The sequence below is a fragment of the Epargyreus clarus genome, unplaced genomic scaffold (assembly GCF_041222505.1).
Source record: "Epargyreus clarus isolate Ecla_fem2 unplaced genomic scaffold, WU_Ecla_fem_2.2 ptg000003l, whole genome shotgun sequence".
Taxonomy (NCBI): Eukaryota; Metazoa; Arthropoda; class Insecta; order Lepidoptera; family Hesperiidae; genus Epargyreus; species Epargyreus clarus.
The window spans coordinates 13852448-13878642 of record NW_027332211.1 but is presented as its reverse complement, the minus strand read 5'-3'; the positions used below and the strand labels follow the sequence as shown (position 1 = coordinate 13878642).

At 36.3% G+C, this 26195-nt stretch overlaps 2 protein-coding genes across 2 annotated transcripts; both read left to right on the top strand.

Annotated features, from left to right (window-relative positions):
* Positions 1 to 8844: 8844 nt before the first annotated feature.
* LOC140754792 (uncharacterized) lies at positions 8845 to 13914 on the top strand. Its single transcript, XM_073089900.1, has 3 exons — positions 8845 to 9651; positions 10998 to 11166; positions 12947 to 13914. The coding sequence occupies exons 1-3, from the start codon at positions 9254 to 9256 to the stop codon at positions 13112 to 13114; spliced, it is 735 nt and encodes a 244-aa protein (XP_072946001.1). The 5' UTR covers positions 8845 to 9253; the 3' UTR covers positions 13115 to 13914.
* Positions 13915 to 22991: 9077 nt separating this feature from the next.
* Positions 22992 to 25924, top strand: LOC140754784 (uncharacterized). The gene is made up of 2 exons (XM_073089888.1): positions 22992 to 23899; positions 24291 to 25924. Exons 1-2 carry the CDS (start codon positions 23106 to 23108, stop codon positions 24406 to 24408), a joined length of 912 nt encoding a protein of 303 aa, XP_072945989.1. The 5' UTR covers positions 22992 to 23105; the 3' UTR covers positions 24409 to 25924.
* Positions 25925 to 26195: the final 271 nt, after the last annotated feature.

The window sequence follows — 26195 nt, the reverse complement described above, 5'->3', positions numbered from 1 at the left end:
GAATGTAAAGCTGATCACAGATACGTAGAAGGCCGGCGTCAATACCCTTTCACAGAAACGCAAGAACAGCTTCATTTTAGAAATAGATGTGGCGGAGTTCCCGCTCCTCCCAGATCATAACAAACTGGTTTTCTTTTAGAAGCGTTTTGTGTAAATTTTATTGTGATACGGAAGACTGTTAAGCTTATTCCGTTTTTCCGTCCATTCGTTTGATCATCCGACCGACCGTCCGTTTGGCTGACAGCCCGTCTGTCTATATACTCGTATATTAAACTAGAATATATAGGTGGTCCAAGTGGTGAAGGGCAAATAAACAGATATAATTATGTAGTATACCCATGGAAAATTTTAATAAAATCAATTTTATTCATTTAATGTTGATATTATGACGTCAGCCTTTGCACAGCAGTTATGCACTTTTGCTCGTATTATGGTCGCTACCGATGACGTGGGAGATGCTCTTGAAGGCATCAGGTTTTTAAAACTTTAAATAATTTAGCATTTAAATGCAGGAAAGATAAGAAAGGAATCTGATGGGAAGTTATGCTCTCTGGTACAAATAAAACTTTATCGCTGCAATATTTTATAACGCATCTGTGACTAAATGGCCACTGTCGCCCATTGACATTAAATTTATTAATTATAGAAATACTTACATACACACATGTTTTATTAAATTAAGTTAATAAACGGATATTTGAAATATTCCCGAAATACGACTGAAATTCGACTTCAGGTGGCCTATTAGAAATTGTCAATGTTTGGTAGGAAGTAATTGGATAGATTGTTTAAAACGGACGTAAAATGTTTAAAACGACAGTAGCGCTTAACACTATTACCTATGAAATAGATATTATAACCGCCTTCGAAGTCGAATGCCCTATTACAAATTCATTGTCTTACCAGTTCTTACAACAAATACGATGACTAATGTTTTTCGTAGAAATACTTTACGCAAACTAAAAATAATATTATAAAGAAACAATAAATTAATTGATATACTTAAGGTATATTCAATACCTAAATGTAACATAAACAGCTGAGCTGCAATAAAGGCAAACAAACGATATTAATGACTCATTTACAAATTTGCATTTTACAAGTTTTACGGCCGAAACAAATAGAGTGATTTCAATGAGTTTTAAATTTTAACTACAATAATAATACACTCAATAATATAACCAATTTATTTGAAGACGTCGTTCCTTTGAAAACTTAGGTCTAATGGGGTCATTTTATACTGGACCTTAGTGCACATGTAGTGACGCACACATTTGACAACAATGCTACTTATCAGCTCGAGGTCGTATCTAGCGATGACCCACGCCTCGCAACTTCACAACATACTTTTTTTTCCACCTCGTTTTGTTTCTTTCTGTTGATATATAATCCTTGTCCGAAGTCCTCTCGGACCTCTCAAGACAGGCAGACAGACAAGAAATTCCAGACAAAACAATTCCTTTCACATGTATGTTTATGAGTATCTACATAATTTTGGAAAATTTACATAATATACGTAACGAAAAACATTCGTAATTTATTTTTAGTTCAGATATCACGTTGTCAACCCAATACTGGCCTCTGCTGGGCACAGGTCTTCTCTTTGAGAGAGTCTTTGTGAGAGGAGTTTAATTCACTGCTCTGTTCAATGTGAATTGGTTGACTTCACACACTTTACAGACCTTTCTTAAGAACTATCAGGTTTCATTGCGCTGTTTTCTTTATTGTTTCGGCAAGAAAAGCAAATAACTAAAAAATATATACCGAGGTTCTAACCATGTTATAGTCCACGCCAAACTGTTTGTCCGCTCTGAAGTTGTTGCGAGCAGGTGTACTCATACAATTTCCTATGGCGACGCGATTCATTTCTATATTTAGAGCGGACTAGCAGTTTTACGCGGACTATACGCAAGTAACGCTAGTATTTGTCAATAAAACTGTCATTCAACCCCTTACTGCTATTACTGTGGCGCTGCTGGGCACGGGTTCTCAGAATAAGAATAGATCAGATCATAGTCTAAACCGCCGGCCAAGATCGGAATAGACATCACATGCCTTTGAGATTATTATGCAGAATTCTCAGATACAGATTTTCCCCACGAAGTTTTCCATTGCCGTTAATGTAAGTGATGATTAATTTCCACCACGCACATTACTTAGTCACATCCTAAACTACTATACTTAGTGAACCTTCAAAAGGTACCCGACGCCGTGGGAGCGACGACGGGTTATGTGTGACTTTTACCGCATTAAAACCCCCCGGTGACCGTCCTCAGCGCTGCGCAGAGAACTCCGGAATCTCCAAAGGAACGCAACCGGAGTCCTCTTAGTACGTTGCCCCGTCGGGTTCCGCCCAGATGACTTTTCTTAAGTTCGGGGTCGCGAACCGGGCGGTTGGAGCTCCCACTCTTACCGCCCGCAACCCCGAAAGCTCCCTTTTAGTCGTATCTTACGGCTGGAAGAGGATAACGTAGCCCCATTCTGGTCCCGGAACTACTAAGGACAAGTCACGCCTGCCTAGGATGCAAATCTCAGATAAAAAGGCCAAATTTTACTGCTTTTATTTCACTGCTTCAATACGAGCCAATATGGCTGCTACATTCACAAAGAGTGTGTCATCAGTCCAGTTTTACTGGTTTTATTAATTATTAATACCTACATCTCACTTCCCGTCTAGCTAGAACAATCCTTGTAGTTATTGATGAAATATTTATGTAAATAAAGGATTACTATTCCTCATTGAATATGATACATATTTAATAATGTTATCGTTTATTACAAATTGAATTAATTTACCTTTTGCTATATTGTTTTAGTATTGGTTTAGTAGTCAGGGTTCCGTAACAAAGGGGTAAATATCAAATCGTATTAACTCCTCCGTCTGTCTGTCTTTCCATCACAGACACACAGACAGACATGGCACAGAGGCCTATCTCCTAGGTAATTGATACGTTTACAGTGAGTTTAGCCGCTATAATAACATAATACTAAAAATATAAGGGAGTCTCTGTCTATACCAGACATCGGTAATGTTCGCTTTTTTATTTCACATGTATGTTGATATTCCAGATCTTCTGTCTTTTTATATCTCACGATACGCGGTTTTGATGTTCTATACAATACGATAACACGACTCGACGACTTCCATGAAACAAGTCTTGTCGTGACCACGATTTATGTAACTGGGTCGAATTATCGGCAGTAAAGAATATCTATTTTTTTTTATTATATAGGAGTAGCAGATGAGCATGCAATCCACCTGATGGTAACTACTGCCGCCCATGGACATCTGTGATCAACCCCAGATAGGATTAGATATTCCTATCTGAGGTCGGCCACAGATGTGCCGCTACATCTGAGGACTAGGCTAGAACGCCTCGATAAAATCTGTCTCCCTTACCACACCCTTCAAACCGGAACACAGCAACGCCTAACACTGCTGTTATGAGGCAGAAATAGGTGTGAGGCAGAAATCATACGAGTATATCCTGATTTGGTACCCGTTATGTATAAAATATACCAATTAATTCAGCAAAAGGTAAAGCCATTTAGAGGTAAAATATGTAACTTTGATTGTTTGTTTGTTTGTAAGGGCTAATCTTCGGATATACTAAACATATCATAGAAATTCTTTCACAATCAAAAAGATACACTATTCAGGAGTGCTATAGACTATATTTTATTATGATTGAACAAATAGCGTGCGTGGCCGCGGGTACTGTTAGTCGTTTATAAATGTTATAGATTTTTTAATTCAAAGAATTCATAATTGAATTGTTACTTAATATTATAAATAATCTTGGAAATAATTTTGTCGTACCTGACTGTATATTTGGACGCCTTAGAGGCAAAATAAGAGGATATTATACATTATCTTAACACCCATTGTACCTTATTTAGCAAATAAAGATTATGATTATGATTATATTTTATTTGTAATTTATCAAATATTTGGTATACTTATATTACTACTAAAATTATAAATAAGTTTAGGTATAAGCCCATAAGTTCCAAAGTAAATATTGATTCAACATTTGCGTGTTTCTCTCCAAAGTACGTACAAGTGTGTGTGTCCATTGAAAAACTGCCACGTGACTGCTCCCACGTGGCTTCGTTGATGGCAAGATGAACAAACATTAAAGTAGAAACACATTGGCCTTAAAGTTATATAACTGATATTGGGCATAGCCTCAAGGACGAGCGTGACTCGTATAAATCCGAAATCGTAAACGATTTCCAAAGTTAAATAATGTCTCGCGCGGTTTGGCGCGGATAATCAGATGGGTGACCGTTAGTAGAGTTTTGTTGTTTCTATGCTATGGAAATAATATTAAATCATTGGTAACGGTTATCATAGGACAGTTGCCGAACAACCTCGTTGGGGGTTATAAGAGGGTTTGAAATTATTTGACGCGAGTGAGTCACTTATCTCTATTGACTAGTCGGAATTGGAGGAGTGTGTTAAAGTATGGTCCAGGTCTCCTCTACTGTTAGAAGACGCATGAAAAGAATGTCAGGGAATTGGTATTTCGATATATATGAATGTATTGTATTGTACAATATTAGTATTTAATGAAGAAATGCTAATATTAAAAATAATACTAAACCAATAAATAGGAACATGTGCTCAGAAATAATCCTTAAAGTAAAATATGCCCACAACTTGAAAACAAATGTACTGTCTGCTTAACGTCCTACAGCATTAACATTAGCTAAAGAAGAAAACTCAATTGTCAAACTTAATATTCACTTGTCTTAATGTAACATACGTGCACTCAAACATGAATGTGTTAGTGACCGTGACACAGGACGTGCGACCCCGGTGTATACTTGTCCAGTATTTAACATTTCTAGGGTTATCACATGTTTTTGGCGAAACGTGTGACGCCTTTGAAGCAATGGTCAGTACAAGTGAAGAAGTTTTTGAAGCACGCCCACAGGGTAACTACAGAGAAATGTAAAACTCTCCAAAAATCACCTGTTTTATGCAATAAATACTGATTACTGAAGTTAATATGCGGAAAGTTTTGAAGTCTATTGTAGAGCTGATAATTAAATAAGAGGAGTAAGAGGCCCTGCAGTCACCTTTACGGTAAGTCGTCTGTAGTCACTGCTGCCCTTGCACACTTATGATCAACTCTATATCCAGTGTTCTATTATAATCTAAGTTCACCACAAATGTGTTGACATAAGCCGTTGAAATAAACGGTGGTCTCTCCCTAGTCGAACTATTCCGGCCCTACCACTTTTTAATCATATTTTCATCATCTTACAAACTTGGAAAAGACTGCAAATGTAAGCAGTCAACGAAATTAAAAATAAAAAGATAGCAGATAAGAAAATTTCTTTAAGATTTAGGTACTTAAGAAAGGAAAGCGATGAACTAATTTATAGTTAATCTCTACATTACATACTATCAATGGTGCCACTATTGGTATAGCATATGATATAAAATCAAATTCATGGAGAGACTAATATTTCAATCCGTTTCACCGTCCAATGAACTATATTCCTTTAAATGCTCTTTAGATACGCGATTTGCATAGATTATTTTTCGCTAAGCCAAAGGCTATAAGTCGCCAAAAATTGTATTACCTAAGTAACACCTAAGTGCCGTAACCTTTTTTGTCAAGCGGATGCTGAGCAGGACCAATTTGAGATATTTTTTGCTGATTAATATTGCCAGGGTCCGGTTTGTGGGAGTCAATCGGTTTCTGACATGATTAATATTTGAAGCAAAATAATCTGATAAAGTCATTGTGTTGACAAAATGTTCGGTAGGTTCGATTTTTTTATATAAGTACCAAACGAACATGCAATTCACTATGATGATTCATGATGGTAAATGGCTTCTGCCTCCGTCAGACTTCCGTAATAAAGTCCAGAAAAGATTAGATACCTTGCTTCACCAGAGGACCAAGTATCTCTCCCTTACACACTACAAAGCGAAAGACAACAATACTTAACAATGCGGTAATTATGCAGAAATAGATAATTGCATTAAAAAGTCTTACGAATTCATTTTGCTGACTTAAGTTCTAATACATTAAAAATAAATATCATGATATCTTCACCTGATATTCTACCCATAAAAGCAATTAGCATAATAGCCAATCCATGCAAACGTTGATATGGCGATAGTACCTTCTAAATCAGACCTCAAAAGTTCTAACACCTTTAAAACTATTTTCAACGAGACGAAATCTTCGCATTATGTCCTACATTACAACTATTGGTGAGTAATACAGAGTGTTACAAATAAAATCCTTCGCTACCAGTATCTTTCGTCACACTACCTAAATCCTTTATTCGTTCGTCGAAACAATACGGTTAGAAGATCCGCCTTTCTAGTCTCGCCTATCGAGTGTCCGCTACGTCCTTCGTAGATTTAACTGAACTATTCTGTAACACACTGACATAAAATTAAATCTTGATATTATGGTTAACATTACTCTAGGACAAGACAAGTGAATTCTCATTTTTCCGACATTCGAAAACAAAATCCAAAATTCGAGATAATAATGCTTTTATAAGGCTTTTATACATTGCCGTTTATTTAGGAGTAGAAGTGATGTGAGAATTCCGCACCCATTACTCCCATAAGATCATCTCATTTTCACACTCGAAAGTACGGTGCTACCGGTACTGTCATATTAAAGAATACTTACGATTTAAAAGAGTCCGTCCGCTACGTCCATTGTTTATAATCAATCTATCAAATATTTGCCTACCAGAAACTGACATTTGACAATACCTACCTGCTTTATCATTAACCCATTATTGTCCCACTGCTGGGCACGGGTCTCCTCTCAGAATGACAAGGATTAGGCCGTAGTCCACGACTCTGAACAAGTGTGTATTAGTTGACTTCACATACCTTTCGAGATTTTCTTTTTTATCTAAATCTCTCAGGTATGCAGGTTTCCTCACGATGTTTTCCTTCACCATTTGAAGCAAGTGATAATTAATTTGGAATTAAATTACCTGGGATTTTAACCTCGGACCCCTCGATCGAGAGGTCAAGTTACTCGTACTTAACCACCAGGCTATCACTGCTATTTTTGCCCTGCTTGAATTTGTCTTTCGATAATTTGTAGACAAACATCTATCCAAAATTGAATATCAATAACGATCTTTACAGAATAGCACCTAAGTGCTAATTCGATGCAAAATGTCACACTTGAAAGATTCCTTGTCGTGGATCAAGCTTTACCCTTCAAATTTCCGGTTTTAAATGGGAGCCGTGTGGTTGAACTGGTTACAGCCCTGATTATATCTTAACAGGTAACTTGGTAGTTGAATGTATGTAACATAATCGGTAAAGGATTGGGTTACTTTACTGTTTTAGGGTTCCGTACCCAAAGTAAAAACGGAACCCGTCCGTAAGACTCCGCTGACCGTTTTTCCGTCTATCACAGGGCTCTATCTCCTAAACCGTAATATAGACACTTCTATTCTCGTCATACAAGAAACCGCCAATCTATCGAACCTTAAAAGGCAGACAATTCAATTTTTCCCAATGTATGTACTTCAATGGCTATTATAACAAATACTAAAAATAAAAAAATAAATCTTTGGTGGTACGGAATCCGTGCGCGAGTTCGACTTACACTTGGCCAATTATTCATACTTGATATAATATTGTCGCTTGAAAAGCAAATTGAGACACTTAAGGACTATTTAAATATCTATGATACATTTACATTTTAAAATTGACTTATATTCGTAGACGTGATTCGAAGTTCACTTGAAAAAAATACAAGTATGTTAAGTATATTGAAATCAATGTTTAGGTCTTCTGCACAGACAGGATCACAGTATAATACATTACATGACAAGATAATCTTTGACAGTTTTGTTTGTGTGATCAATAATAACAACACACTTTAATTTATTTTGTGTAGTTACTGCATGGTATGATTAAGGAAAGGACAATGCCCATGAAAGTATGGACCGCCGTCCAGAGTTGCATCAAATTGAAACTTGTTGTGAACGATGTTGATTAACCAAATGCTACCAATAATTATTTTTTAAATCAGCACCTGGGTTTCCGGAGTTATTTACCGAAATGTTACATAACCTCAAAATCGAAAATATCCGACGATAGATTGATGGTCGGTTTTAACTGATAGTAGGTACCTATGATGTATTTCGATTAACATATTCCATTTACTTTTAAAGGTAGTAGGTAAAAATACCTAAAATAATCCTAAAAACCTAAAATAATGAATTCCGAGTATAAAATACCCCCATTTTAATTTTTAAGAACAACAATCAACATTTCGTCTTATTTTATCTTAAATGGAACCCCTTTGTTCAAAGAAACTATTCTGATCGACAAACTATGTAAAAAAATCAAAAAATAATTTTAATATTATTTTCATTTTGACGCATGAGAAAAATCAGTACCAAGAATGGGCATTCTCCTTTGTTTTGGATTTCAGCGCTAAAATTACGCGGTTGTGAATTAAACCCCTCTCTCAGAGTAGGGCTGTGACCAGCACAATGCAACAGTAATGGGTTGATGACGACTGGCTAGCCAACGTGACCAACAGTACTATCCAAATTTAAAATATTATAATTTTATTCCTCTAATCTATAGACGTACAAAGGTTAGGTCATAAGAATGTTAATAACGTTTATAATTCCTCTAATTCTATTTTTACTCGCCACTAATGGATTTTTCTATCCGAAATCCGTCGATACGGAGCGAATTTATTAGTCCTTATTTTTATACATTTATTCTACAAAGTGAGTGGTCATGTGACTAACGAGTATTCGACCAGTGACCGATACGACGGTATTTATATCGAGATCCTTATTTAATATCGTGCTATAAGCGTTAACCGTTCTTCCAAGCCACGTGATTGAGACACCAGTGATAATATGTTAAGTAATCCGAGCCGGTTAGAATGAATTGGGCGTTGTGATGTCTTGACTGCATAATGAGACTGTGTATGTAGGCCGTTTGGATTTCCCAACACAATTTTCATCAAGATTTTCCGGGTGTAAACTTAGCCGCAGACAATAGAGCCGTTAGCTAAAAGGAGAAGGTTTATGAGTTTTATCGGTCAGCGATGACACACGGAGTGGGGAGATGAGTACTGGACAGGACATCGGCCCAGGCGCAGCGCAGTGGGTTTTCTGAAGGCTGCGGCGCGGGCCGCATGCCAACACCGCGGGTGACCTCGCACGACCCTATTAATACTTCAATCATCGGTTATCGGTCCTAGTATCTTGGGCAGATCCAACCATGAAGTTCATCTGTTTGTGCCTCTGCTTGGCGATCGCGGCGGACGTAGCGCGATGCGCGCCTGCCAATGGTTTCGTGTTTCCGGATGAGAGGAGACAGCAAAAGAAATTGGAGCCTATAATCACACCTCCTGTTCTTCCAGTTTTGGATCATTTGGAAAATGATCCGAGTACGTTGTTACCGAGTGAAAGGGCTAAAGTGAATCCTAGATTTGGGTTAGGCGGTGGCTTCAACGTCAGGCCTTCGGGGAACGGTGGATTAACAGCAAGCGTCAGCAGCAGTGCAAGTGGAGCTGGTGTGAGCCACTCGGCTTCCCAGTCGTTCTCTTTCGGCTTTAACCAAGGATTCAGCGCCTCCCAATCAGCCAGTCAAGCATCCTCATTTAATGGATTTGGAAAGTAAGTGCAAAGAAGAAGACGATATTTTTAGTTTAAAATTTTACCTTAAAGTTATATGGAACAATTCATATTTTGAATCAGACGGATTCTATTTCATAATCATTAATTAAGATGCATTAGCTATTATCTTAATTTAATGCAAAATCTGTCGTAGGAGCAATAAAACGCGGATGTTGAGTTTTGGCGTAGGTATCATTAACGATTTAACCTACTATAAATATTAGAGGATACCTATTCATAATACAAATAAAAACATATTACTAAGCTAGTTGTCGCATGTGGCTTAGCTCACATGTATCCCCGGGTACAGTTCTTATTTATTACGTCATCCTATATAAAATCCTTCAACACTTTTTGGAAGTATACCTAATTCGATTCAGCCCTTTCCAAAAATATTGTTAGTATCGTACAAATAAGTATGTATACATACGCACTTAGAAGACGACAGTTAATTTGAATTTTGTAACCATGACCTCTCAAATATTTTGTGCATTGAACCTTATTACTTTTTTTTAATCTTAAGCATGATTCAGTTTTCTTTTTATAGATTACAAGTTAAAAAGCACTTTCTCAAAAACTCAGTAGAGTAATTTAAGTGTTCATTTTTGGTGCATATCATCTTAAAAAACAAGCAAAGCCGCGTACAACAATAAGTAAAGATGCATTTACAGCATCCTGCGTTAAATAACCGCTAAGTTCAACGTTACTGATGACCACAGATAACCTTTACGTGGGTATAACGGTACGATTAGCGATAAGCAAACACTACCTTTAGATGTACTAGGAAGCTTTTAAAGCTACGAGCTAAGCATCCGCATTAGTATTACCTACATGTTTTTAATTGTTTAGAATTTAGATAGCAATTTGAGATCAATTACAACTAAAAACTATTATTGTAAGTGTGCTTAAACTTTACATTTGTATACTTTTAGAAAAACTATTTTAATTATATATGAAAAGTAAAACGTATTTTATAAAAAATAATAACATTTATTTATTTAATTACTCTCTATTTATTATTTATAATATTTATTATATAGTGCTAAACTGTGACTGATATATTGACAATCTACATTGTTCATGTTGAACATGATCGATCAAAGTTTTAAAAATAAATTTGGCCTAATTTTTTTAAAATAAAATAATTATTTAGTTTTCGTGACCACAAATAACGTTTTTTAACGTCGTGTATGCCTCATTCTTTGGTATGCCCTGTACCCCAAACGGCTTTACAGATTGTAATATATGATACGAGTATGTCGTTGGATTCGTCAATAAATTCCTAACTTTTGTCTACGTTTTTGTTACAATTCGTGTACTTAATCCTTATCATTTGCTAATTTCAGCGGCTTCAGCGGCAGCCAAGCAAGCAGCCAAGCGGCGTCGTTCGGAGGCGCGGGCGGCTCCGCGTCCGGCGCAGCATCCCAGGCCGCTTCACTTGGAAACAACTTTGGCAGCCAAAGCGCTTCTTCCGCTTTCGGATTCAATTCCCTTAACGGCTTCTCTCAACCTGAGGTGAGTGTATGATACCTCAAATTTTTAAACGTATAAACAGGTTATTTTTTGTTGTTTGAGTACTAAGAAAATATTAAATCAAGGTATACTCGAAATTCGTTATTAGTATACAATTATAGTTCAGTGATAGCCTAGTGGTTAGAAACGCGGTATCTCAATCAGGACGACCTGAGGTATCGAACCTCAGGCATGCACGTCATCAACAACCCATTACTGTCCCACTGCTGGGCACGGGTCTCCTCTCAGAATGAGAAAGATTAGGCCATAGTCCACCGCGCTGGCCAAGTGCGTATTGGTGGACGACAGGCATGCACGGTTTCTTCAAAATAAAAATAAAAACTTGACTGTGAATTCTTCCTAGACACAAAATACGCTTAGTAATTGCGTCTTTATACGTTTTGATCTATTATGATACAATAAAAACTCTACAATTCAATAGGATGTGAGCTAGTAGTGCACAAAAAGTATGTATTACTACAAACTGCACCTCATTATTATTATCCTTGCTAAAGAAGTTGACGGAAGTAAAACTTCTTCCAGTTCAATAAAGCGTTCAAGTTCATATAAATACCAGGGCCGCATAATTATATAGCGCGCAAGACTTGTATGTAGTGGTGTCGCTCATACTTGACATATTAGGTGCGACTGTCATAAAGTGGTTTATGAAGGCGTATCTAAAGATTTCTACGGAAATGAATTAGAAAAGGTGCATTTTAAAAGTAGAGAACTGTACTTATTATAAAATTGTACTTATTAAAAGTAGAGAACTATAATTATTATAATTAGTTTTTATGTAATTTTGTTTGTACTGTTGCATACTTATTTGCCTTACATTGAAACCTCGGATCCACCTGATTGAGAGGCCGGGTTCTTAACCACTACACCTAGACTAGGCTGTTAAATTATACACTGTAGTCAAGATCGATAATTTTGGTCAAACTCCACCTGACTTCAAAATTGATGCATGTAATAAAATTAGTCATCAGGGCAATCTGATAGCATTGTAACCAATTTATTTTAACTTAGACTAAAAATCAACCACCGTTCTTTCTGGAATTATATTTTGATAATCAATTGCAATTTACACGTAACTTATTCAATATTCTACCACTGATGTTCGATTTTATTTTTATGGGACACGTAGGTATATTTGCATTATCTGTTTCGAATACATATGACACTCAATATCATATTTGTTCAAGTTAAGTGCTCATTGTCTAGCCGTTGTTGTCGTAGTCAATAAAGGATTCATTCGATGAATACAATATTAATTTGTTTTTCGATATATTTTTGCAGTGAATCAATTAATAGGTATAGTAAGTTATTATAGAAATTGACGATTGAGTGAAGATCCAAATAATGTTTCTTTTGGTAAAATTACTGCTTATTGAACTGTAGATGAACTAGGCTTACCGACGTAGCTCTCAAAATCAGCAAGCTGGGCAATGGGCTAGCCATATCGCTCGGAAGACCGATAACTGATGGGGAAGAAAGGCCCTCGAGCAGCGACCACGCTTAGGTTACGCTTAGTCAAAAATAGCACAGCTCCCACCAGAAGAACACGGCGAGAAGCCGCTGGATTCAAAGAGCACGGAACCGTTTGAATTGCGCCTATTTAGGGAAGTCTATGTCTAGCAATGGACCTTAAAAGGCTGTCTCAGCTCTCTGGTGTCCTCACGGTGTTAAAGTTAAAATTTATTATGCGGATAGTCGACATGAAGTATTCGAAGACCAATCCTTGTATTAATTGTTATGTAAATACTTTTTTATTACGTTTCAGGCTGCCTTCGGTGATGGTCTTCTAGACATCAGGCATCGCGGCATTCCCAATTTCCCTTTTCCTGATCTGATCGGCAGGAGCAAGGGAGTAGGAGCCGCAGCATTCCGGAGCAAATCTAGCTTATCGGCTAACCCTGACGACTTTTTAGCTATTCTAGTCTCTAATTAGGTTACCGTTGCATTAGTGTAAGGGTGAGATGCGCAAATATGAGATGCGATTCTTATTTTTATACGAGTACGGGTAGGCACAGACCTATGAACCCGGAGGAAAAGATCCTTTGTATCTCTATGTATTTCTAAGGATAAAGGAACATAATAATTTCAATAAAGCTGTATTACTATAGTTTTGGCCAATTACATAGCAGATAGCTATGTAATTTATCTTTAATTACAAAATTGTCTTATTATATAACATAATGTAGAACATTTTACTAGGTATCCATACAATTCATATTCATGTTTGTAATGAGCATTTTTTTACATACAGTGGACCCCCGATAATCTGGTCCCTGTCTAATCCGGCGCCCCCTGTAATCCGACATGACTTTGAATATGTATTACATATGTATTTGACAATCTTGGTACATATATATGTGCATTTATGCTTAATTTTATAATAAAACGTAAGCTCTCTATTGTTATTCAATTTACTAAATTCGACATACATAAATTAAGTATGATTGGTACTTCTAAGTATGTACATATGTACATATAACATACAGAATCTTATCATTGGATATGTAATTTGTCGGATTACAATGTACTCTTTTGTAAAAAATCCCGGACTATAGGGGGTCTTAGGCAGTGCTCTATAATCCGACAAATTCGATAGTCCGACACTGCCCTGCATAAATGTTTGTCGGATTACCGGAGGTCCACTGTATTTCAATGTTGAGCAATTGTTGGGCTAGTGACTGACATTTTATTTATTAAATGTAGACTATAAGATATTCAATAAATAAGTTAAAATACATAAATAAATGTGTTTTATTAACTATGTATTACTAATGAAATCTTTATGTATTATTTTAATAATGATATATGCTAACAATTATATTAATAAACTTTTAATGTTATGGAAATAATGAGCGATCGTTTAGTAATTAGTACATCGTATGAAATAATCACTGCAGCATCACGTGTATGTAGATCGCAGGTACATACTATGAATAAAATATACTTGTGCCTACATATATTGAAACGAACATACTATTTGACATTTGCATTTAGTCAAGTTTATCACTAATACAAAATTGCTTCAATAGTACCTGTGTACTAATACAAACTTGCTTCAATAGTACCTATATACGTCGCTACGAGTAGCTCGACGACTGAGAAGACATTCTTAACTAAATTCGTAAATAAGGTATAGTTATTCTGCCAATAATAATTCATCTTTAGCCGACCTTAGGATTGTTCATGGGCGGCAGAAACGATTTACCATAAAAAAAACTGCATGGTTGTGAGCCACTTCGACTGCATCGCACATTCGCCTACATAATAAATGGATTTTCACATTTATTGTTTATCATAGAATATGTAGTGATCCTGCTTTACGACACTCCACACTCTATCAAAGGAGAGCCGTGCTACACTTTTGCTACGAAACAGAAATAGGCGTAGCGCTCAAAAGACAATGATAATTAATTGTTATTATTCAGTCAAATTAAATATTCAGTGAAGGACAAAAAGGGATACAGACACATATTGTATATACCTGTATACAGATCTGTGTAATTTGGAATAATACATATAACTTTAAAAACTACAGGTAATGCCAGAAAAAGCCAGTGGGGGCAAGTAAGTACGGAGCTTGAATTGTACTAACGGTCTTATTCATAAAAAATGCTTATAGAAGGTTTTAAGCACTCATTAGTTAAAGTGTTCAATAAGCTTATAAAACGTTCTATAAAATTGCTTATTCATAAACGTTCCATAAACCTTCTATAACTAATGTGTCGCTAAAGTCAACTATAAATGAAAATGTTGCCATTATAGTGAAGTTCGGCGAACAAATTGACGAATATCCATAGATAAACATCATTAAATGACATTATTTCGTACTAAAAAATATTCTGTCTTGACATTCTTGTCAATGGGTTGTCGATAAAACCAAATCACATGTCAGTGTCATTGTATTTGTAAATACCGCGAATTTAAAAATATTTTATTTGTTAAAATGGGATGTGAAGCAAAAGTTGTTAAAAGATAAAGGAGTGAAAATTGGTTGGATATTAATGTTTTATGTAATTTTGATATAATTATATAAAGTTAAATTCAATTAAGTTTCGTTTTGTAAACATTCGCAATATCTTATGGCAGTAAACCCTGTATTTCAGAAGGTGTACCAGGACCTCTGCGATCTAATTTACGATCATTACGTACGAGATCAATTATAAAATTTACTGTCGATTTATTAAAGCGATAACGCTTCCTATAGTCTAATGAAAACAGATCACTCTTTGGTGCAATGTTCTTCGAAGTGGACGGTTTTCTAGATTTTTAATAATCTAAGCTTTGTAAAATTTGCATTGTAATTTAAAATAGTGATATAATAATGTTATTTATCGGATATTAAAATAAATTATTTCAAGTTTGTATACAAAATGGACATTGACATATTTTATTAAAAACGTATTGTCAAATTAGGTTAGTAATCACGAATCAGCTGTTGAGAGTCGGCCATCTTTGCCTTATAGCACTGTTATAGTAGGGTTCTGGCCTCTATAAGTTATAGAAGGTTTATAGAACGGTTTAGTGCCTAAAATGCGTTTATGAATAACACTTTTTGACAATCGTACTATAGCAACGTTATAAGTGTGCTATAACTTTTTATGAATAAGACCGTAAGTATTTATGTTCATTTTACGCAACGTAACGTAATCTACCTTAGATCGTAATTTAACAATTTCTAGTGGGCATAATTTGACGAATTTTTGGTACGCAAATAAATGGATAGATTGATTATTAATAACCAGCGTTTGGAAATATCTACTAGATTTGTGGCTCATTATTTGAATTTTAACTTTTTTGAGCACAAACCCATTTCCTTTATCCTGCTACATCGCTAATCTGGCACTGGCTTTGGGTCGAAAAAATCAATAAATACCCTTATCATCATCGTTTTTTAGCTTTATCGCGTACGCCTTACTATTTTACAATAAGACAACAAATTAAGAGTGCTGTAATACAAGAATCAGGCGTCAACGATACTAACGATATGTTAAAATATACTTCTTATTTGTGGAGATTTGGAAAATCGATTTTAAATTTTTGTACAATGCTAAACGTCTCCTCTAAAAAAGAGCTTTAGGAAAATTTAGTTCATAGTTAATTGACCAAATGTAAATTAGTGCATTGTAGAACACGTGTAAGTTTCCGAACGGTATTTTCCTTTACACGTAAAACAAATGGTACTATAATTAATATCTAATACGCACAATACATATTTTCGAGAAATCTGCCGTGGAAGTGGTTAGTGTTGAAAACACCTACATCCTTATTAATGTTTTTTTCTTTTCTAGAATTCAAACCCGGATCTAAAGATTTGAATTCTAGAAAAGTGTGTAGATCCAAAATTTATAATGAAAGACGTCACTGCATTTTGTGAGGTGAATAGTAATCTTTACATATGGCAAATTCCTATCAATAACTGTAGAAAAAAGTAAAATTTAAGTGTCTGTTTGTAATGTCAAAATAACGCCTATATAATTTCACACGAAAGTACTAATTACAAATGACAATTACTATTGTTTTGTCCGTCTGTCCCTCTGTCTATCAGCCTACCTGTTCCGGCTAATCTCCGAAACGGCTGAAGCAATTTTGACGAAGCTTTCACGGACAATAAGCTGATTTTATAAGCAGCAATAGGCTACTGTTATATTCGAAAAAAGATGAGGCTTCAGCGCTATAAAAACATGCAATTTCCAGAGCATTTATATCTTTTAAGGCGTCTATATCATAAATTCATAATATATATCGTGTCCCAATGTTAGTTACCGTACTCCTCTGAAACGGCTTTACCGATTTTTACCAAATTTTATATGCATATTCAGTAGGTCTGACAATCGGCTACTATTTTTCATACCCCTAAGTGATGAGGGTTGTTCCTTTACTCTTAACATTTTTTTTACTTATATGGCAATACAACGTTTGCCGGGTCAGCTAGTAATATAGATATTTCAAAATATTACAAAAACATGTTTTCCAGTTGAACGAGTCGTGACTTTTAATTTTGAAGTAAAATATCAAAATTATATAATTAAATGATATTCATGTCCATGAAACCGGTCCGTGGCCTCGGTCCAACCTTAAAATAACTTATGCATTTACGTTTGTTTAACTTCACGTGTGAACCAACGGTGTTTTTTTCAATATTTTTGAAGTAAAAATTGTTGAGGACTCAGGTCTTAAAGTTTGATAACAGTACATAAGTACCGAATCACCCACTTAACAGTGTGATGATATATTTTTTTAATTTTTTCGTTATTTTATAATGTTTTTATAAACATTATATTATATTATTATGAATAAATATCAAAAATCCGGGGGGTATTTACCAACCGAGAATCTGCCCGGGCAAAGAGGAGATCCTCGAGACCCAAAAATCCATGCCCACCGCCCTCATGTTAACATTGCCTTAGCATACGAGTCTCGGAGGGTATGACGTCCCACTTCTATCTATCTATATCTAGCGATGGACGGCGGTATATGTGGTCGCATACCATCGTGAACACCAGATGGTGTGGTGAGTTTCAAGCTCATCTGGACGGAGCCCGACGGGACAACGCGCCAAGTGGACTCCGGTTGCGTTCCGTTGGAGGTCCCGGAGTCCTCTACGCAGCGCCGAGGACGGCCACCGGGCGGGTTTTAGTGCGGTAAGAATCCCACATAAACCTGTGCCGCTCCCACGGCATAAGGTACCTTTTGAAGGTATCCCCCTCGTCAACAAAAAAATCTATTTAAAAAATCTAATCTTCTATCTATCTATATCTAGCACTTCCAGTGTAGTTCACGTTAAGTAGTTAATCGTGATTTTTATTATGAAACAGTCTTTTTTCTCTTGTTTTTCGTCGACGTTGGTAGATTATTGTTAAAACAATGTAAAACATTTAAAATTTTCAGTTCGTATCAATGGTTTATATATCGATAAATATCGAAAATTTGGGTTCAATAGTATGGAACTTCCCAAAATGTCGATAAATGGTACTGTAGGCGTCACCTAGCTTTAGAGATCCCGGAGTACTCTACGCAGCGCCGAGGACAGCCACCGGAGGGTTTTAGTGCGGTAAGAATCCCACATAACCCTGCGTCGCTCCCATGGCACCGGGTACTTTTTAAAGGTTTCCCCCTCGTAAACAAAAAAATCCCCAGCAATTATACATAAGAAGGATTGTAGCCAATGGCACATACATATCAGTTGTATGACGTAGAGGTATCATTAATTAATAATAACTTGATTTTACGGCGAGGGAAAAACCGCGAAGAAATTATGTGTAACATATTAACTACTACTATAAAATGAGATTGTAAAGCAATACCAAGTGCGAGTGTAGCGAAGATGCGGGGTTCCGTAACCTATCTTAAGTAATCTTACACAGCGCATTAACAAAAAGGTGTTGATTTTAAATGAGTAATTAAAAGCTTTTTGAGAAAATGTTAAGGGTGAACAACCCTTATCACTTAGGGGTATGAAAAATATATAGTAGCCGATACTCAGACCTACTGAATATGCATATAAAACTTGGTGAAAATCGGTAAAGCCATTTCGGAGGAGTACGGTAACTAATATTGTGACACGAGAATTTTATATATAAGATTACTTTATGCTTATATTTCATAGAATTAGCTTAGCTATTTAGTGGCGTAATATCGCCAGCGTTTTGGGGACTCCCAAGGGACAACAAATTCGATGAAGCTTATTATATTTAGTTATTTGTTAAATCATAAGTCGTGGATATCGATAGCGTTGTTTAATAAGTTGCTAATTTGTTATAAGTTATTGTGTGGACTGACGTGTCCCTTCGATGTCCCAATCCTGCTCTTTCTCTGACATATATATTTTAATTATATTATTTTTGCTCGTTTTTCAGCTTTTCAAATGTGCGGAATCCTGCAATTATGAGACTTGACAGGTTTATTGATAGGATGGACGGTATAATTGCAATTTAAAGGAAATAAAAGCAATATAGATGCCTTACATTCTATTGATATTGTGGTTCACACAGCTTCTGGGAACGATTAAAACGTTCGCGTAATTCAATTGAAAAAATCTAATTTGCGATTATCATTAAAGCGCAATCCGTAGTTTAAATACGGTTCTACATATTATATGCGGTTTTTATAGTTTTTATATCTTCAAAGATTCCAATAGTGTATTTAACTATTGGCATATTTCTACAAAAATACGTACTTAATAAACAATATAAATTAAGTTTCGTAAGCTCTTAGTTTAATGCTTGACTAGGGACCGAACCCGGAACGATGCGTGTCAACCGATCATGATTACGCTGTGCGGTTCCTCTACATGTATTTTATCTATTTACATTAAAATTAGCCCGTTATACCTACTTCATTTTTGAAAATGTGTTTTCATCAAACTGAAGTAGCAAAGCAACTGAGTAAACTGAAGAAGCACCATGCCGGCTTTTTGGAGCAGGTCCCTGCCGCCCATACACGTATAACCACCCAAAATTGAAATTCTCAGTCGCATGCCAATCTTGAGGACTAAGTATCATTCCGCACGACTTTCTTCAAACCAGAACACAGCAACTTTAAATCGTTATTGTAGTTGTATAACCACATACATGTGTCAAATCGACGTAAAGGTGTCGACATTGTCATTACTGTACCGATCTCGAGTCTCCACACAGACTGCATTTGCCCAATTGAGCATCTATGACCAACCTGATCTAATCTTATGTAAGGTTTAAAATACGTATATGGGTGGTAGCCACTTATCTTGTTGTGGATTGCATACCCCTTTCCTACTCCACTCATATAAGAAGTCACTCCGTAGTATTAATTAACAGTAATAAAATCCGCTGTGCGTTTTATATATAGATACCTACGTGTAAGTCTTTATCTCCCATGTGAGGACGACAACCTTGTCAATGATCTTGGACAAGCCAGTGAGTCACCCGATTTCCCACTAATACGTCCAGCTTATAAATGACCCTTAAACCGCTCAAACATCATATATCATCGTTTTGTTTGGAACGTGTTATGAATCTCTACTAACTTTAGGGTAATGTGTATGCATATCAAATCAATTCCTTGTTGCTATGTTTTTTTTTTATAATATGAGAGTAGCAGACGAGCATGCAGTCCACCTGATGGTAAGTGGCTACTGCCGCCCATGGACATCTGTAATCAACCCCAGATAGGATTAGATATTCCTACCCGAGGTCGGCCACAGATGCGCCGCTACCCCTGAGGACTAAGCTGGAATGCCTCGGAAAAGTCTATCTCCCTTAACCACACCCTTCAAACCGGAACACAGCAGCGCCTAACACTGCTGTTATTAAGTAGAAATAGGTGTGGCGGTGGTGCCGCCGGAGTCGAACCACAAAGGGTTCTACCACCTTCAAAAATCTTGTATGTAATCTTGAATGTAAATGTAATCTTGATACGTATTTTATCGATTACTAGGTGCCCTTTTAATGTCCTGTATTATGTAGGAACAAATATTACTTCCATTTAAATGTAGCATTTTATTTTGATGTAGAGCAAACGATTATGTAGTTCAAGTGGACTGATGGTAAGTGACCACTGCCGCCCATGTAAAGCTGTTGTGCGTTATTTGTAGTACGTTGTAGAACGTGAATAGATATGGTCACTACGAATTTTTAGGCTTTATCATCATCGACAACCTATTATCGTCCCACTGCTGGGCACGGGTCTCCTAACGTGAAGTACTATGTAAGACTATGTACAAGGTACAAGACTAAAACAAATTCTGATTTTCCTGCTCGATTCACTTGTAAACAATGAAGACAAGCTTGTGTTACATCTCACGAAGACTGAGGACTAAAACTTGAGATTAAAACTTGAATAAGTATGTGATTATCAACAGTTAAATTAACTGAAATGCAGCGAGTGGTCAAGGAAAAAATGGACTGGAAAGATCACGATTTTGTAATACTATCAAAATTGCAATGTGCGCAATTATATTACTTGGCGAAAATGCGTGTAATATGGCGGTCGAATTACGCGCTATATAATTAAATACTTGCAATTATTGTGGCGTGGAATTGAAATTACATCATTTTATATGTCAATTATTTATTTCATGAAAGAAATAAACAAGCATGCATTCCATCAGATGGTACGAGTACCTAAGTGGCCAGAGCCGATAGCAGAACCCTACTCCAGTTTATCTCCGGAAGCACCACCGCTACACCTAATAATCCCTTACCACATCGTTCAAGTCAGAACATAGCAGCGCGTAACTCTCCATTAATTAGGCAGAAATAGATGTAGTAGAAGGTTCTATCACATTTAAAGTTCTTGTTTTTATTACATGACAATACAATCTTATATAAAAAATTCTCGTTACCGTACTCCTCCGAAACGGCTTCACCGATTTTCACCAAATTTTATATGCATATTCATATGCATTTTCATATGCAGGCAGTGATAGCCTAGTGGTTAAGAAACTCGGCCTCTCGATCGAGGGGTCCGAGGTTCAAATCCCAGGCACGCACCTCTGATTTTTCATAGTTATGTGCGTATTAGAAATTAATTATCACTTGCTAAACGGTGAAGGAAAACATCGTGTGGAAACCTGTATACCTGAGAGATTTATAAAAAAAAAAAGAAAACTCGAAGGTATGTGAAGTCTACCAATACGCACTTGGCCAGCGCGGTGGACAATGGCCTAATCCTTCTCATTCTGAGAGGAGACCCGTGCCCAGCAGTGGGACAGTAATGGGTTGATGATGATGATATGATGCATTTTCATACCCCTAAGTCATGAGGGTTGTTCACCCTTATCATTTTTTTAATTATATGGCAACACAACGTTTGCCGGGTCAGCTAGTATAGTATATATATAGTGTGTTTTATTATTATTCTACAACCTCTTCATACTCCATGCATTTATACCATACTATGCATATTTCCGGAACTGGATTGATTATTTAGTATTAAAAATATATTCAAAACCCTAATAATTATGGACACGATAAACAGCCATATTAATTAAGAATCCGAAAAGATGTTGCGACAACTAATTTATTATTCTAAGACGCATCAATTTCAAGATCATTTTTAAATGTCAATCGTATATTATTATGCTTTAATATACTTTATCAAATCCTAAATACTCTACAGCCGCCTATAATGATGTTCAAAGACAAAATTCTTCATTGTAATTCCTATTCATAGTAGTACTATTCATAGTAGTAAGTACCTATATTTAAAATTATATTTTTTATTCAATTCAAGACCAAAGTCCTGTGTTGAACTTTTTGTGTGACGTGCAGAGGGCCCCGGCCAGACAGATATAGAAATTTTGGGTTCTGTTTCTGGTTCTGGTTGTTTGTGTATTTTTCTCTGCGTGTCCATAGCACCCACGACACGAAATCCTAGTATGGGGGTATGAATGTAGAAACCGTCTTAAAGCGTCTTATAGTACCACTTAAAACTTTTGGCACCCCCAAAGTTCGTCGAAACACTAAAGGTTTTTCCACCTTTAAAAATATGTTAAATAGAGAAACCACATTAATTACTAACAATATCCAAAAAGTGCCACAGTAAGAACAGAATATTCGTTCATAATCTAAATACCTTTCCTCATTTGTCTTGATTACGCTTTTTATACACTTTACTCACACGGGAATATATACCAAACATATTGTGAATCACTAAATATCTATGTCCAAATCGAGTTTTTCGGCTCATTACCTTGGGCAAGCGGCTGGCCTTACAACCGTTATGTAAAATAAAGAATTTATTCTCACAATTTTAGTAGCATCGAGCGCATTAGCTCGGTTTTTACAATTTCATACAGAAATACCCAAAGAACTGGATAGAACGTAGAATGTATTCTTAACCCCCCGATGCTTCCACGTCAAACTAACTCGAAGTTGGACATTCCAGTTTCGTCGGTCGCGCGGTGCTTTAGTGTTTATTAAATAAAATTGGAACTATTAATCAATATGGTAATACTGCGTGGTATAGTCATATTTTGGTGTCTCGTGTCGAGTGTTACGAGTGATACGACGGGTGTTCAGTTTGTAAATCCGACGCCAGTATTAAACATACCAGTGGAGATACAAAGTACGGATGCGTGGAATCCATTGAAGTTTAATAAAGATACTACACCTGAGCCGCTTACCACTGGACTTGGCGATCCACCAAGTGGATTAGTTAATCCGACGCCAGCACTACAAGAATTCACAACAACAGGTGCAGCGAACCCAATGATAAATAATGACGGTATAATAAGTCCACAGTCTACAACACCAAGTGATATACAACCAACCTCAGTCATTCATGTACCAGTGGTATTAGAAACGGACTCAAAATATCCTTTGAACATTGATAATATTCCAGGTACCATAGCAACTACTGGAATAATCGAAGATAGTTTATTGAAACCAACACCGGTTATAAAAGTTCCTGCATCACCAGAAACAACAGCTCTATTAATACCGTTAACAAACGATGATACATCGGAGGTGCCCTTGACGACCGAAGGCTTTAACTTCATTGAACCTTCAACAGTAGTGCTAGGGAATGACGGATCTGAAACCACGGCAGCCACTCCAAATATAATAGACGAAAAGCCGAATGAAGTACTGTCAACTCAACCAATCCATCCTGATGCAACCCAAAGCATTCCACCTTGTACATGCAGGTACTACGAAGCCGTGGTGCCGTCTCACCAAGGCTGGTATGGACACCCACATGGAAACCCACCACCACATTACTTTAAGCCCCATGGATCAAAGTGAGTATTACCCTATTTAATAATATGAGTGGTATGCCCTTATATAATACCCGTAAGACTGACTTTCTTCTTGTGACTCTTACGTGATAGAATTATGCACTTTGAACCATTACAAAATATTTAGCTTCAGGCATTGTAACTAAATTGTACGACGAATGCGTTATATAACTATCTGAAAGCTTAAAGGTCTCCTCATGATTTTAAAATAAAGTCGCAGGTAGCACAATTCTCTTTTAAAGTAATAATAAATAAATATAAAATCCTTTTCCTGATTCCTTCCAATTATCGAGTTTTAGTAAAACCTGAATGTAGATTGAAACAAACACGTCTTAATACTTTTTGCATTTATACCTTGCCAAAAGGTTACTGACATTAATACTTTTGCTTTCAGGATGAATGCGTGGCATCCGATCAATATCTACCAGAAATACTTTAATCTTCATATCAACTTCTTCGTAAACAATAATCCAATACCTGTGTTATCGGCTAATATGTACCCATATTATTAATGACTTATTAAGCATAGATTTAAAATACGCGATACATTCTGCGAAGAAATTGAGCTCACTAAGTTCAATGTCATGAGCAAAATTTCGTAACAAACAATTTAATAAAACAAGTCGACGTCCGAATCGAATACACGATTCTACTATGATTTATATTATATCTTTGTAAACTATGTAGGCCAGATCTAAATATTTTAAATCTATGCTTAAGAGGAAAACTTGCGTAGAAAAATTGTATCGATTGCTTAGAAAATAAGGACAGTTACGTTCAGTTTATATATAGTTCATAAGTTAATTGAACCTACTTTTTATAGTTAGCAAATGATAGTGTAGGTACTATACCTACCGGTTTAAGCCGTGTCTTGTCTGCCAGTCAAAGTGTTATAAAGTAAATAGTTAAGTTTATTTGTACTCTGTTCAATGACTGAGATTATACAAATGTATATTATGATTTTTTATGATTTACTTACTTTATTTAAGTGAACGTTATGCTAAAATTTGGATGCGTCGCAGTTTGTACATCCATCTCATAAAATTACATGTTATTACAGCACGATAACGATATATCTTTGTTGCGTAGTTAGTGCGGAGTAAGGCCGTTTGTCCACCGCCACCGTCACCGAGCCGATACCGAGAACGAGATTATTTCGGGCCGATTTTAATATGACGTGACGGCGATAGTTTGTCCACCGCGACCGATGTCAGCGGTTTATTTTGTTTCAGTTGTCACGCGTGTGACGGCAATGTATGGACAAGTTCCAACGCATTTTATATTGGCGGCACATCGGCCCGTCAAAATCTCGGTGCCGGTCTAGCGGTCACGGCGATCTACTCGAAATATCGGCGGTCGAGATGACAGTGCTCGCGTGACGGACGTGCGGTAGACAAGCGGCTATAGTAAATGAATGAACGCTACTTCGGCGCCGCCATTAATTATTGGTATCGGCTCGGTGACGGTGGCGGTGGACAAACGGCGTAACTGCCATTGTCCTGAACATGCAGGATTCCCCAACAAACCGGACAAACCGCTCGGACTCGTATGTATGCGTATCGAGATAATGGGCTTAATTCAAGCTTAGTTGCTTTTTTATGGGATTATGAACTGAGACGCTACTACAACCAAAGAACTATGGATAGTTCCATCAACATTAGTTCAGTTTCTTCTACTCAAATATGCTAATCGGGCCCATTGCTCACGTAGTCACGTAGGGCAAATAGACAAACAATTTTAAAAATACTATATAAGGTAAAGATATAAGATAGATAAACAGATATATCAATTTTAATTAAGTATATAGATGTAGAATATGAATATTATATGTTTTAAAATAAGATTTTGAGATATGATATGATTGTGACGTATTATTCCGATTTATAATGGACGCTAAGATTGTGAAAGAATAAGTATAATAAAGCATCCTTTTATTTAGATTTTTCTACGTGTAAATATTAGAATAAGCCTTATGTAAAAAATTGTTGAGGCAAGATAATTGCATATAAACTTCTAATATAAGACTAACGGACTTTTTACGATATTATATCAAGCAAATACACGATCCTTACAAGTTAAAGTTGTTCTTGAAACGACTGTGGTTATTGTTCTTACTCTGAGAGAAAAGTCACGCTTTTTAATGAAAAAATAATCAATACACTAGTCCATTCACAGCTCAAATGTTCACACCAATGCTATGAACTAACAGATCAACTCATATTTATATACTTTTAATATTCATAACCGAGGATAAGCTACGAATTAGAACTTTGCATTTAAAATGTCTGCTAACCCTATG